Here is a 13,650-nt window from a genome sequence, read left to right as displayed (position 1 = left end):
CAACTAAATTCTGCACTATGCTACTACAGCAGTATGAGTCATACACTTTTACTGACATTCTATATTTATATCTCCATGCCCTTCTGCACTGTTATATGCTTTCTTCCATATAGGCCTCCCTAACCTGGAATTTCCTTCCTTCTGCAGCTGAGCATCTCTTCCTCTAACATTCCCCAGAAAACTGAATAGATATTCCTTTCTAAGCAGTTATTCAATTCTTTCTGGAAAAGCAACACCCTTGAACTATTAAAATACAAGGTACGTGCTTTTATGTGTTCACGATTATTTTCTTGTGTCTGATTTCCTACTCTCTTGTCTATAAACTTAGAAGTTTATCCCCTTTGAGGCAAAGGTTCAGGTCTTGTTCCATTAGACTTAACACGGTACAGTGCTACAGAAAATCTTATTCAGAGATTACAAATTGCAATATATGCATGTTTTCTAAATCACCCTATGGAAAGCATTAACCTGTGCTTACCTCCAGGTCCAATGCTGCAAACATTTGTGAATCTGCCTAACTTAGGGTATGCAAGCAATCCTGCTACTCTCAATATCCCATTGCCATCTGAACCAATCTAAGAAGGAACAGGCATCTGTCTACAAGAGATAAACAAAGTGAAGGTAATTAAGTTCCCAGTGCTAATATTTACCTTGTCAAAAGACTCGAGGGCATGCTGTGAAAAGGCAGACACAAAAATAGCAAAAGAAATGCTCTGGAATGGCAGTCTGAAGAACTGGGCTTTTTCCACTGTTGTCCACGAGATGCATTCCCAGGAACAAATAATCAGAGACCATTTGCACAAGAGATTTCATTAGATAACAAGCCTCAGACATGCATAATTCTGAAGAATCACAATACCAACAAAGAAATAGAAAGCATTATAAAAATAAAGTGTTAGGTGACCAATCCTGGGATTTGCTAGGTGGCTTTAACTTCCTCAAGTCACTCCAGAAACAGTAGAGTTCTACACACAATGGAGTTGAACCCTAACTATGTGCTGTTCTTAAGAAAAAAAGAACAAAGAACAGAACAGTACCACAAACCCAACAATGGCAACTCCAGAGCCTCCCAGGAGATCATCCCCCTTGTTCAGACTCAGAACCATTAGAACAGCAAATACAATTGACTAAGACAGAGTGGGCTGTTCACCTCAAATAATGAGGAGCGTTCTCACTGACAGGAGGAACAAAACAGTCTAAAAGAGGATGGGAAGGAAAATTCATGCCCTTTGAAGTCAAGAGATGAATAATGAGCAATAAGGTGACATATTCCCTCGGGAATATCATCCCTATTTCTCCCTCTACCCCCAAGAAAGGATAAGGGCAGGAGGGGGGGATAAAAACAACACAAAATTCCACTTTGAACTGCGCATGGGCAAGATACTTATTATCAAGGAGACTGCAGGGACCGAGTGGGCAAAAGTGTAAATGGCTGCATAAGGGTGGAAATATCCAAATGCCATTTATGGTCTGAAAAAATTCCATCATATACAGGAGCATGCTATCCAGCTAGCAGAGTTCCCTTTGACTCCTGCCTTCTTGTTCCAGCTCAGACCTCTAACTCATTAGAATTCACATTTTAGGAGACTGACTGTGAGATATTTTCAGCATTTCAGAGCTACAGGCACAGAGCAGGAGGCAAGTCTAAAAATTTAGAAAAATCTTAGGAATGTTACTAATTAATGCAAGTCCACCCTGTAAAAAAAGCCTGAAATTCTATGCCAAGAGGGAATTATGCTTGTGAGATTTACTTCTGATATCTACCCAATGAAGCAATAGCTGTCTACAACTACCTCTATATAACTATAACATCTGTATTTGGTTGCAGTGCCAGTACATCTGTGTTTAAAGATTACCTAAGGATGTATATTAACAGGGCTGTAATACAAGCACTGATGTGCTATGCTGCCTGTTAATTAATAAGAGGGGTTTAGGTTTGAAAGTGAGAGAGGGAAGAAACAAGAACTTTTCTCCTTAGGAGTAAGGAGGGAACAGCAATGAAGAACAAAAAGCTCCTGCTTTTTCAAGCCCTTCTTTTCCCTGACATTAAAACAGATACTGATCAAAAGAAGCACTACCCTCCTATTCATGCTTCACAGAAAACAAGACAGGACAGCTTCTAGAGGAACCACTAGTTTTCTCCTGCACTAAAACAGGTGACCAGGTTTTGATGAACTTTGCTTCAACACAGCTCTGGTGAATTAGAGGAATTTTAAATAACTACCCCAGATTTTTAAATTAGACACATCAGCATTGTTCATTACATTTCAACCATCAGCTTCTACCTGTCTGCATGCCCAGGTGTTTTGGGTTTGTTTGTGTTGTTTGCTCTATTTATCTCTAGCAAAGTGAGCAAGCAAGAGGAGACAAACACAAAAGGATTTAAGGGCCTCCTTTGTACTACTGTGACTTGTCAAGATGATTCTTCGACCCCAATGCACTTCCAGTAATCCACACTGCCACCCTTATACTGTCTCCACAGCCTGACCTTCACTTCTCAATGTTTTATTGTCCATTTTCTCTTAAATGAACTGTTTTGGCTCCAGGTCGCTGTGTCACTAGCAGGCACAAGCCTGAAAAAATACATTTGTGTACAGGCAAATTCCTACCAATGATCAGCTGTTACAAGGTCCAAAACCCAAGATGAGAAATGCCAAAACAAAAGGACAAGTAGGAAAACATACTCCTAAAGGTGTTTCTGTATCTATACTTTGGGCAGCTTTAAAAAGGTAAATTTTTAGAAATTCTAGAAAGAAAGGATTTCCTATACTCATGATAAAAAGATCTTAGCAAAACTGACATAAAGCACTGTCCCTGAATAGATCTTTCACTTCACAACGCTGTTTAGAATTTTTCTTTTAGTTAAATGATACTGAGTAAAAGTGAGAATGAGTCACCTCAGGAAATCCCACCCCTCCTAGGGTTTTTCTCTTCTGCATGAATCAGATGCTACCACCTTCTTATCATCCAGGTCTTTGTCCCCAAAAATTAAACTATTGTGATTATTTTATTCTTATCACATACTGTGGGCCCCATAATACCAGACAGAGAAGAAAGCAGACCTGAACCACATAAGTTCTTGAATCCAGCAGAACATCCCAAAAACCTAAAATGTATCCTAAGCAACACAGAAAATGTAATTCCGCTTCACCTGCAGAGCTCCATCTCAGTCGTTTGGAATCAACACAGAATATATGCAGATACACTGAAAGACAGTGAAGTCCAAATAGGAACTACAAAAACAGAGGGAGTTCAGCTGGAGTTTCAACTACCACACCACAAACTGGGCTTGAAATAACTCTTTCTATACAAAAGAGGACTTAAAAAACAAGTGTGCAAAAAAGCTCGCAAACTCCCCTGCAGAATTTTCCCTGGAGTAGGAATGATCTGTTTGTTCTTCAGTGCCATTGAGACTGAGCCTCACTTACCAAGAGGAGCTTGCTGCACGGCCTCTGGGTTGTGCCTCTCTGAGTAGACAGATCCAGCATGTACTGACATCTGTTCCCATTCCCTGGACTTAAAGTTTGTTGGCTTGGCCCTCTTTAGCTTTTGGTTGCAAGTCTCTCAAGCTACCAGGTTAATCCTGGGTGTTAGTGCCCTCACAGTCTGCATTTCCATGCATATAATTATAAAAGAAAATTAGTATCCAAAATATATTGACAGAGTAAAAACTGGAGATCAACACCAACATAATTCAAAGTTAAACAAAACCAGTATACATTCCTACAATATAGGAGGAATTAATCATATGGTTTGGATTTCAACAATATTTATAAGCAAAGTGATATTTTTTCATGCACTGTATTAAAAAGTCATCCATCTTTAAGGAAATTAAGTCACAGAACAGCGCAGAAAAAAAACAACCTGATTTTGCTTAAAAAAATACAACAAATACTAAAGAATATCAGTTGCTAACCACACCTGTGTATGTACTAGACTAAAAGGGGTAAAACAGACATCATGGTCGGCCATGGCATTTTCAGAGCACTCAAAAATCCAGACAAGTCAGGTGAATGCTTACAAATACACAAAAATTACAACCTCGTGTCCTATTAAATACCCTATTGCACACAGTTTTTAAGACAGGGATAAAACTTTGTGTTATAGTATCCCAGAGCCATTCCTAGCACTTGAACAACTTACACTCTTATGTAAGAAATACATATGGCCAACTGAAATTTTTCAGTGCAGATTTGTTAGATTTTTCTATGGCTCCTCACAACTGGAATAATTTAAAGAATCAAAGGTACCAGTCTAGCTACCAAATAAAAAACGAGTGGATACACTGTCCTGGCAGAGCTCATTATACTTCCCAAGTATCAGAGAAGGGGAAAAGAGTCATTCTATAAGACTACAGATCTGGTACTCAAAATTCACAGCTGCTGATATATCTCATGTATCCTATAGTATCTTAACTCAAATTCATTATTTGAAAATTACTTCAAGGTAACCATGAAAAGAACAAGCCAGATAGGTTTTGTAGAGTTTTTTTCCCCCATTTATTTTTAGTTTCTTAAAAAAAAAAAAGTCCCAAAAAGCACTGTGTTTCAGAAGTACTCAATTGCCACTAAGCTCTTAAGAAGCACATTACCTATGTTCAAATAGTAAGATTCATTAGTGAGCATTAAGCCTGAATAATTAATTACTAAACAGGAAACGTCATTTAAAGATTATGAAAACAAGTATTTAATGGCCTTAAAATGCTATTAAGGTTAAATAAGATCAATGCACTTACATGCATAGATTGTGCATACATATACAGCTTCTTCCAGAAGTTAAGCTTAGTAATGCTTAGCTTAGTAAATGCTGCTGAGAGCTCAAACAAAATCCTTTTGGCAAAAAGAGATCCCATATATGGTCCACACATCATAACCAGGCAGATATTTTTGTTTTCCAATTTGAATGGTAGGGTTACAGGCAACTTGTATTGACTGTAATACTGTCAGACAAATAATTATCTCTTTGTGATCAGCTAAGTTGGTCTTCAAATGGCTAGAGATTGGGGGTTTCCCTTTTAGCTTTTCTACTCTTCCATAAATTCAACCTAATCTACACTTCTTAGCATCCTTCATAGCTTAGGACTGACCCTCTGGTGCCAGCAAGGTCCCATTAGAACTTTCACACCCATAACCTTCCAATCTTCCATATACTTGCTAATGTATCTGACCTTGTTTATTATATTTGCTAAATATATGGCTAGCCATAAAATGCAGCAATCCAACCACAGAAACCAAAGAAAACAAACAAAAAGGGAGTAAAAAAAAAAAAATTAGACAAAGTAATGAATCCCTTATCTCACACACTAATGACCTGAACAAGATCTATACCACATCCGCATTTTAAAGGTTCATTTTTTCTGAAAGTTTTTTAAAGATCAAAGTTCTGTCGAGTTAGGACAGTCAGTCACATTACTTAGGTCCACAAAAATAATTTTTTTCAACAGTAAAAACACACAAAAAAAACCCCCAACCAAACAAACAAAAAAAAAAACAGAGAGAGAGAGAGAAATTCAATATAATACAGTCCATCTTTCCACATGTGTGATCTATGTGATCTAAAAACATAATGTTGAATGATGACTGAGTCATTTTCCAGACTCCTCCAATCATGGAGTACTTAGTAAAATACATCTGGAGAGGACCAAGCAAGCACTAATCACAGAATCATTAAGGTTGGAAAAGACTTCTAAGATCATCAAGTCCAACTGTCGATCAAGCAGCACCACCATGTTTCATCTCTAAACCATGTCCTCAAGTGCCATATCCTCATTTTTGAACACTTCCAGGATGGCGACTCCACCACTTCCCTGGGCAGCCTGTCCCAAGGAAGGAACAGACTTCCTTCCATGAAAGGAAGCCATAGCCAGAAGAACCTGGACAGATTAGCCTTGTGTACTGTATGTTCCTCTTCTACTGTGGGAGAGGCATTCTCTAGGCTGCTCCACACAAAAAAGGAGCAGAAAAGACCTTAAAAAATTTTTGATCACTGTTTTCCTCCTGTTTTACAATTCTTGCTAAAAACATTCATGAGCTAAATTTAACAAAAATCCATTTAAATCCTACTCTTCCCAGACCACCTGAATCTCCATTTGCCAATATACTAACAGCATAGCTTACAAGGGGAATTTCAAATAAATATTGAGATAAGTTTCTTTGTCCCTAATGCCAATCACTCATGTTTCTATTTTACAATGAGTACCTTCAATCAAAATTAGTGACAGTTTAGCATCTTCCTGACACCTCTTCTCACACACAAGTGACATTTGACATGCCCAGCTATTTACTTTCCAACTGGAAGGTACTAAGAATAAGAAGAGGCAAAAGAGGGATAGTGACCAAAGAAACAACTCAATTACTTAGAAGATGTTGTTATCAAGTTTCTGTGACAAATCTTTGCATATGAACAATTCTGAACACTTGAATATACCTTCAGTTCACACTGATCCCAGCCTCCTTCTCAGCAATCAAACCACTGAATGAATTTCTTCAATACTTTTACCAAAGTCACGTAAAAGTAACTCCCAGCAGGGAGCAGCAGGAATAGGAGTGCAGAATCACAAAACAACATACAGACACACTCTTAACTTTGTAAGAGCCAAGGAATGATGTCAGCCCAAGAAGCCAGAAACATGCCAAGATCTTCTAGCTATTTACAGCTATCTAGAACACAATTTAAAAATAATTACCGAGAAAGCTGAAACACAAATGAGATGAATGTGTGATGGAACAAGGAGACAGCTTTGAAGACAATACAGAAAACGATTTTGCATATGTAAATTTCCATATGCATCTATAATCTTTAATCCTGTTATTGCACACTGAATTTCCCACAGCTCCCACCTTTCATCTCTGAATTTTGGTCCCCAAGCTTGTGCATCTCTTTCTCTCTCCTTGCCATGCTCTACCCTTCGTAATCCAATGCAAGACCTTCAAGACAGGCCCTGAAGTTTTAAAATTTATCCCCAAGGCAAATGGACAACAGCTTTTCTTTCTTAAGCACTCATTTTGCAGGTTCTGCTTCAAAGGGGTTCAGGGGTTCCTATCAATTTGCAGGTTTTGATTTAGCTAATTTCTAGTATTTCACCTGCTTTCCCAAAAGCCAGCATCCTACCACATGAAATATAGTTACCTCACATGGGGATCCAGTTTCAAACTGTTTGACTGTCGGCTACAGTGTCAAAAAAGAGACAAGCATCAAAATATATAAACACACACACAAATTAATATTTGCTGTCCTAGGGAGCAGCTGAACAATTCAAGGCAGAGAAAGTTTGCTTTCCAGAAGAAGGTTGCAGAGCCTGGATTCAAGAGCAAAGTGGAAAGGACCTCTAGTGGGCTGAGGCTGTGCTGCTCGGGTGCCAGAGCCACGTCCTTCTCCTTCACCTCCCTGCAGCTACACAGCTTACCAGCCAAGCTCAATAGCTTTACCTTGTGACTGCCGTCAGAGCAGGCACGTAGAAGTGCAACTACAGCAGTAATCCTCCTTTTCAGGACAGATAATTAGAAACATTCTCTCAGTCTATTCAGGGTGTTTGGAGGGACACACTGTCATTTGCTTCGGGAAAAAAAAAAAAACCAGGAGATGGGTTCTACTTTACTGTGTAGGTCACTAACATGTCAGACCATTTCAGAGTGGTTTTACACGGCCTAAATGACGCGATGACATCAAGGAATGTTCAAAGACGCACAAATTCAGATGCACATTTGGAATGGGGATTCAAAATATTACTCAGACTATGTCAAGGCATTTTGATCTTCCAAGACTGCTGTAAGCAGTTTTGCACAGGCAGCAGAAATACCATTATAACTGCATTTTTGAGGTAACTCCTTCTGAGTGAAAGAGCTTGGAATTCTTTATCTGAGCTTAAACAAAGCATAATTTCATGTGACGCTACGTGAAAAATAGATTAGTGAACATATTCAGTAGAATACATAGATCATAAAACAGGCCAGATTAAGGAAGGTTATTTATCGGGCATCCCAGTTAAGAAGAAAATAACTTGTTTTGAATGGAAGTTGATGATTCACTTTTAAGTCCTTAAAATACCTCTCTTGTTATATTTAGGTTTGCCTTCAAGTCAGATACGTTTCTATCTTTCCCAAAGTAGACTAATTTACATCTTCAGCATTATAGGCCACAACTTAGCTCTCTTTTAAATGATCTAAGCAATAACCTCTCTTTCAGTAGTTATCCTCAAAGTGTTTGTATTAACTTGAGAAAGACCACAAATTAAAGTTGACTTTGTTAAGCAGAGCAATGCAAGGCAGCTGCTCATTATTATGCAGAAATAATATCACCTATAATGTGGTGGTGCTCCTTATGCCATTAAGCAGAGTGCTGGAAAGGAAGCAAACCATTTTACAGAGGGGTTGTCTGAAGAGAGTAATACTTGTACTTGGAGTCCAAGGCCAGAAGAATGCACCTGGTCTGCCTTCACATGGAGCAGTAACAGTACTGCCCTGTCACCACTGAAAAGCAGGCTGAGAGTCACTTGATACAAGCATTCACGCAGAAAATAATAACTAAACCAAAGATATTAACAAGTTCATATCTTATCGTCAGAGACCTGATCAAAAGAGCAACCAGGGCCTCTCAACCTCCATCCTTCTGGACCAACCATCATCAACCAGGACCATTGCTAGTAGCAGAGTAATAGCACTTATTATGAAAGAGTACCAGTGATGCCACAAAGTCTAATTGTGCTTCTCTCCTCTATAGGAATCAATAATCGAAGCAGGAAAAAAAGCAGTTGTCTGTCTTGAAGGATTCTGTGAGTTATTTTACAGTAAGAGTGTGTACAGTGGAAATAGTCCAAAAGATACCTCTATGATAAAAAGAATAAAGAATTGGAGCCAATGGGCATCAGTTAAAGGTAAGGATTAAAAACACAACACCTCATGAAAACATTCTTTAACATCTCTAAGTCAAGCAATTAATTTCTCAAGAATTAATATCTTAAATCCAAACTGCTTTATGATAGAAACAACAGCAAATGAAAAGAGTTGATCAAACTCTAAAGAGAAATGACAGAAAATAGGTCTCTCAAAAGTGTTGCTGAATGAGGTAGAACATAAGATATAAAAGAAATGTGGGTATTAAAGTGATTTCAGGTACAATTAAAATCCCTTGTAAAGACAGAATGGGGAAGAAATGAAAAGAAGTGTGTTTTGCTTTATGTTACAGTGTAAAGTTTTGCCAACAGCACGGAGGAAAAACAAAGCAAGTCTTAGAACAGGCTAGTTAAGAGGGAAAGCTTAACACAGAAGACAAAAATATTTATGTTGTAGTCCTTCTCTTCTGATAAAGTTGGTAACTTGCCTGGCACTTTAAAACACTTTGAAAGTGTCAAACCACTCCAACCATGAAACTGCACACCATTCCTCCAGATAGTTGCTTTTAACAACATCACTGACTCATTTACTTTTCACTGTTCCATTAGTTCTGCAGTCAAACATTGCTCACCTGGCAGATAAAGATCAAAATGTCATTTTGAACTGGCAGAATTTGTGAATTTACGCATGAACAGTGTCCAGTTTCTTCCTGTGTCTTTTCAGTGAGAAGAGGTTTTAGTTACTGTCAAGACAGCTGCACTTATGAGTTTTTATTACTACACAGACCAGGATTAACATTCTGGGAAAAGAAATTTAAACAGAACTCTAAGCATTTGTAATGGCCTCTTAAAATTCAACTATCTTCTGTAAGTTTTGCCTCATGGTGAGATTATTAATTAGAAAAAAAACTTATTCTTTCATGCAGCAAAATCCCTATACACTGCAATGCCTTTCCAAAACAAAGTATGTTCCTACCTTCCACAATGAAGAGAGAAGCATCATACTACATATCTCTTCCTTCTATTTTCTCACATCCAAAAATCACACTATTTTGCTTCCTTTCCACTAACTGTGGAACTCTCCAGAGTAAAGTGAGCCAGAATCATTTATATCAGTAGTCTCAAAAGTGGAGTTTATGCAGCCCTGGGTATGCACAAGACAATCCACTGCAGGGCAAGAAAAAAATTATACATAAATATATTTATTAATAAATTATTAATATTTTAAATTTAGTTTAAAAAGCAATATTTTAAGAAGTGTTTATCTTTATCTCATCATTTGTAAAATTTCTATTGTGCATGTTTTATAGTTTGCATAACATACTACAGCAGTATATGTCTACAATTTATAAATAAATAAGTATAAATACATTGGGGTCTGCATGCTCAAAAAAATTTTACTGATGAATAATGTTTGGAGATCACTGGTTTGACTTCAGCACCAGGAAACTGAAGCAGCATTTCCCCCTTTGCTAGAAGGAGGTAAAAATACTGGAGAAGAAACTGCATGCAGGGAAGAGTTTTCATCGGGACTGCATTTTTCAGTTATTTAGCTGCAAGTTTAATGTAGCAAATGATTTTTCAGAAACAGTTAAGTGCTTAGCTCACACTATATCTAGTAGTTGAACAACTCTTGAATTCCCATGAGATTCTGATTGGTATCCAGAGGCTGCCAAAGGCCATTCAAAACCTTATTCCAGATGATTTAGGTTCAGGTCCACTGCTTTTCAAAGACATTTAAAATTCTAAATACACAAAATACAGTTTCAGCAATAACTTATGCCACTACATCACTTGGCCAGGTTTCTAATGCAGATGCAAAATGTCAGCCTATTTTTATTTAAATTCCTTTCAAACATTCACAAACAAAATAACTCCGCTAGTCACTTGATACACTATTTTTGGTTTTGTAGAAATACTGAAATACTCCATCTCTGTAACGGCTACAGACAAGTATTGACTAGGTGAAACACTGAAGTCACTAGAACTTTGGGGAAGTTTTACTTGGTAGGTATTAAGAAACAGCTAAGCAAGCAAACCATTTTGGCAAGACTCTCTAAAAATTAGGTTACCCTGAATAATGTCTTTTTTCTACCCTTTCTATTCCAGTGAGAATGACAGCACTTTATTCAAGAACTACAAATTTTGAGATAAATTCCTTTACTTCCCCTGAAAAGTTTCCAAGCAGCATGTAGCATTGATTACGGTTTTGAAATCTTCAGTATAGCATCCTCTAAAAATCAAAGTTCAAACATTTCTCTTAAATAGCTAAGAGAGCAGCCAGAATAATGCACATTTTTTACATGACATTTCTCGCGTATACTTTGATGTCAAACAATGAATGCTATGAAACAGAAAACAACCAATTTGTTTTTCCAATCATGTGTCACATCCCTCCAAATTCTAGCACCAAGACTTCACAGCATACAGTCATTAAAACAGAAATTTTTCTCACAGAGCAAGGGACATTACTGTGCAACCATTGCAGGATTTGCAGCACCAATTTAATAGAACACTTAAGCTCTTGCTGACCTTTCGGTAGGCAAGAACTCCATTTAAATAAAACTACTCGTGCTGAAGGCTAAGCAGTCCTTGAACCACTACCCATAATCACAGAATCCAGAAAACATCAGTAACACATGCGGTCCCTTCTGCAGTTTTCCTAACAAACAGGTTGTGTCCTGCCAGTTCAACAGGCTCTTCAGTCTTCAGTGCAACTCATTCTTGCTCTTCAGTTCCTCCCCTGGCAGTTTATTGAAGGCAAAAGCAGAAATGCACACATGCTAACCCTGCTAACATAGCTCTGGCTGCTCCTTTTGCTCTATGGAAGACTTCCATCCCTTTGTTAGCCTTAACTATCACACCACACTACAAGAGGAGAAGCAAACAGCACAGCCTATTCACACATGAGCACCACAAAAGTTTCAGATGTCTGTCTTACCTTTCCATCTCATCTACGTTTCTCTCCTGCCTTTGCATTTCACAACGGAGCAACAATACAAATGCACTCAAGTGAGCTTCATCAGATCAACCACCCCTTTACACATGACTATCACTGTTATATAACATTTCTCTTATCTCTTCCTATGAAAGAATCTAATCCTACAGTCCTTCACATGTAGTAAGCTTTCACACTACCCTCACTGGAAAGGTTCCCAAGAAGATACAGCTTCAACATTAAATCTCACTTCATTTCATCTTCAGAGGATGCTCTTCAAGTCTAACAATGCCTCTTTTTGCCTGTCTTTCCCAAACATTTTCTGGATTTGACCACAAACACACACCAGGCCAGCTTGTTTTAGTTTATTGATTTTCTTCTGAACACATTATTTTACTTGTCCTTAAAACTCTACTAAAAGCTCAGCCACACAAAAAGCCAAACTCATTCTTCAAGCACAGAAAGGTTAGTACAGTGCTGCAAAGCCATGTAATTTATTTCACTTACTGCAATGAGACCATGTCTTTTCAGTTGGGATGGCAGAAACAGAGGGTTCTTGGCTATGCCTGTTCCTAAGAGTTTCAGCTAACACTCAGAGAACCTGGGAACAGTATATATCTATGCCCCCACACCTTTCAGCCAGACACTTGCTCAAGATTATCTTCCCCTCTCCCTAATTCCTGTTCCCTGAGAGTTTTGCCCATATCTTCCTGTCAAATAGTCACACATGTCAGAAGCTACAGCCATATTTTCCTACCTTCCTCTTTTTTGAAGCAAGTTTTCCACCAAATTCTTTTCTCTCCAAAGGTGTCACAACTCACCAAGCAGAATGATCTTTAGAAGCTCATATATATTCTGGTATACCAGCAACCTGATGATGCAGAGAGGCTGCATCTCTCTAGTGTGTACATGCAGATGCTGCAGCATTTCTAAAGATGCCAGGCAGGCACCAGCATCCACCCCATCTTCAGGGACAGAAGCCAAAGGATGTCTGTCCTCATCATTTTTCAAGAGACAACCGCTGCTCGGGTGAAACTGCAAAACTCTGCACCCAGCTACTACCAGCAAGAAGGAACAACTATTGTCTGCAAGAAAGACAATTTACTGTTTTGGTGCCATTTGTTACTGGCTTTTAGATACTCTACCTGTTTGTGCCACCAAGTGGGTCCAGCCGCTCCACACTGCTGCAATCTTTTCATGTGAGAAAAACTGAGTCTCAATCTTCTTGGGCTCAGCAAGAAAGATCTCTTTGCTCACTAACTGTCCATGTTTGTTGCTGCCCCAGACATACAGGTGTCCTTCATCTACAACAGACAGAGAAGTAAAAGTGATATACATATAATACCACCAGATACTGTCTTTGTCGCAATTCAGTGATGCTGAGGAAAGAACGTTTTGTTCAATTTGTGTTTTCCCTACCCTTCTTTACCACACGCACACGCACACTGTAACTAGGATATCAGAAATATTTGCAAGAGCCTTATGATAGCCTGTTTTCTGAGGGCTATATGGACCCCCTGAAGCCACCAGAGCTTTCAGGTCAAACTGCCTAGACCTCATATCTACTGTGAGCCTCTCAAAGATGAATTAAACATTATTTCTTATTAAAAAACTAAACACAGTAGTCAACTTCTCTGAGGGGAAAAAAAAAATCAAACCACCTTGGAGACACTCACTGAGCAGTCCCTATTGGTCTACTCTGTCTTTGCAGACCAGCTTCTATCTCCATTCCAAAGCTTTGATTCAGTCCAGCAAATAACTTCCTGGATTGCAGCAAATAATTTAAGTACCCTCCAGCACAGGGGATTCTTCAAAGCCTGGCTGGCTGCTCCTAATGCTTCAGTCTCCCAGCCTCTTACAAGAGCTAGACTTATATGAGGGT

The 13,650-nt window shown here is 38.5% G+C and overlaps 1 protein-coding gene across 8 annotated transcripts in view; it reads right to left on the bottom strand.

Moving 5' to 3' along the window:
- Nucleotides 1-13,650, bottom strand: part of SERGEF (secretion regulating guanine nucleotide exchange factor) — a 148,889-nt gene that overhangs the window by 124,548 nt on the left and 10,691 nt on the right. For all 8 annotated transcript variants that reach the window (XR_001873758.1, XR_001873760.1, XR_001873761.1 and 5 more), the window contains one exon: nt 12,914-13,072. Coding sequence is in view for 4 of the 8 variants with exons in the window: in XM_017808356.1 (XP_017663845.1) it covers nt 12,914-13,072 (159 nt within the window). In the remaining 4 variants the exon portion in view is untranslated. The remainder of the gene's footprint in view (nt 1-12,913; nt 13,073-13,650) is intronic.

The sequence above is a fragment of the Lepidothrix coronata genome, unplaced genomic scaffold (assembly GCF_001604755.1).
Source record: "Lepidothrix coronata isolate B3197 unplaced genomic scaffold, Lepidothrix_coronata-1.0 Scaffold1, whole genome shotgun sequence".
Classification (NCBI taxonomy): domain Eukaryota; kingdom Metazoa; phylum Chordata; class Aves; order Passeriformes; family Pipridae; genus Lepidothrix; species Lepidothrix coronata.
Note: the sequence above shows the minus strand (reverse complement) of the source record. Positions and strands in the feature narration are given on the sequence as shown.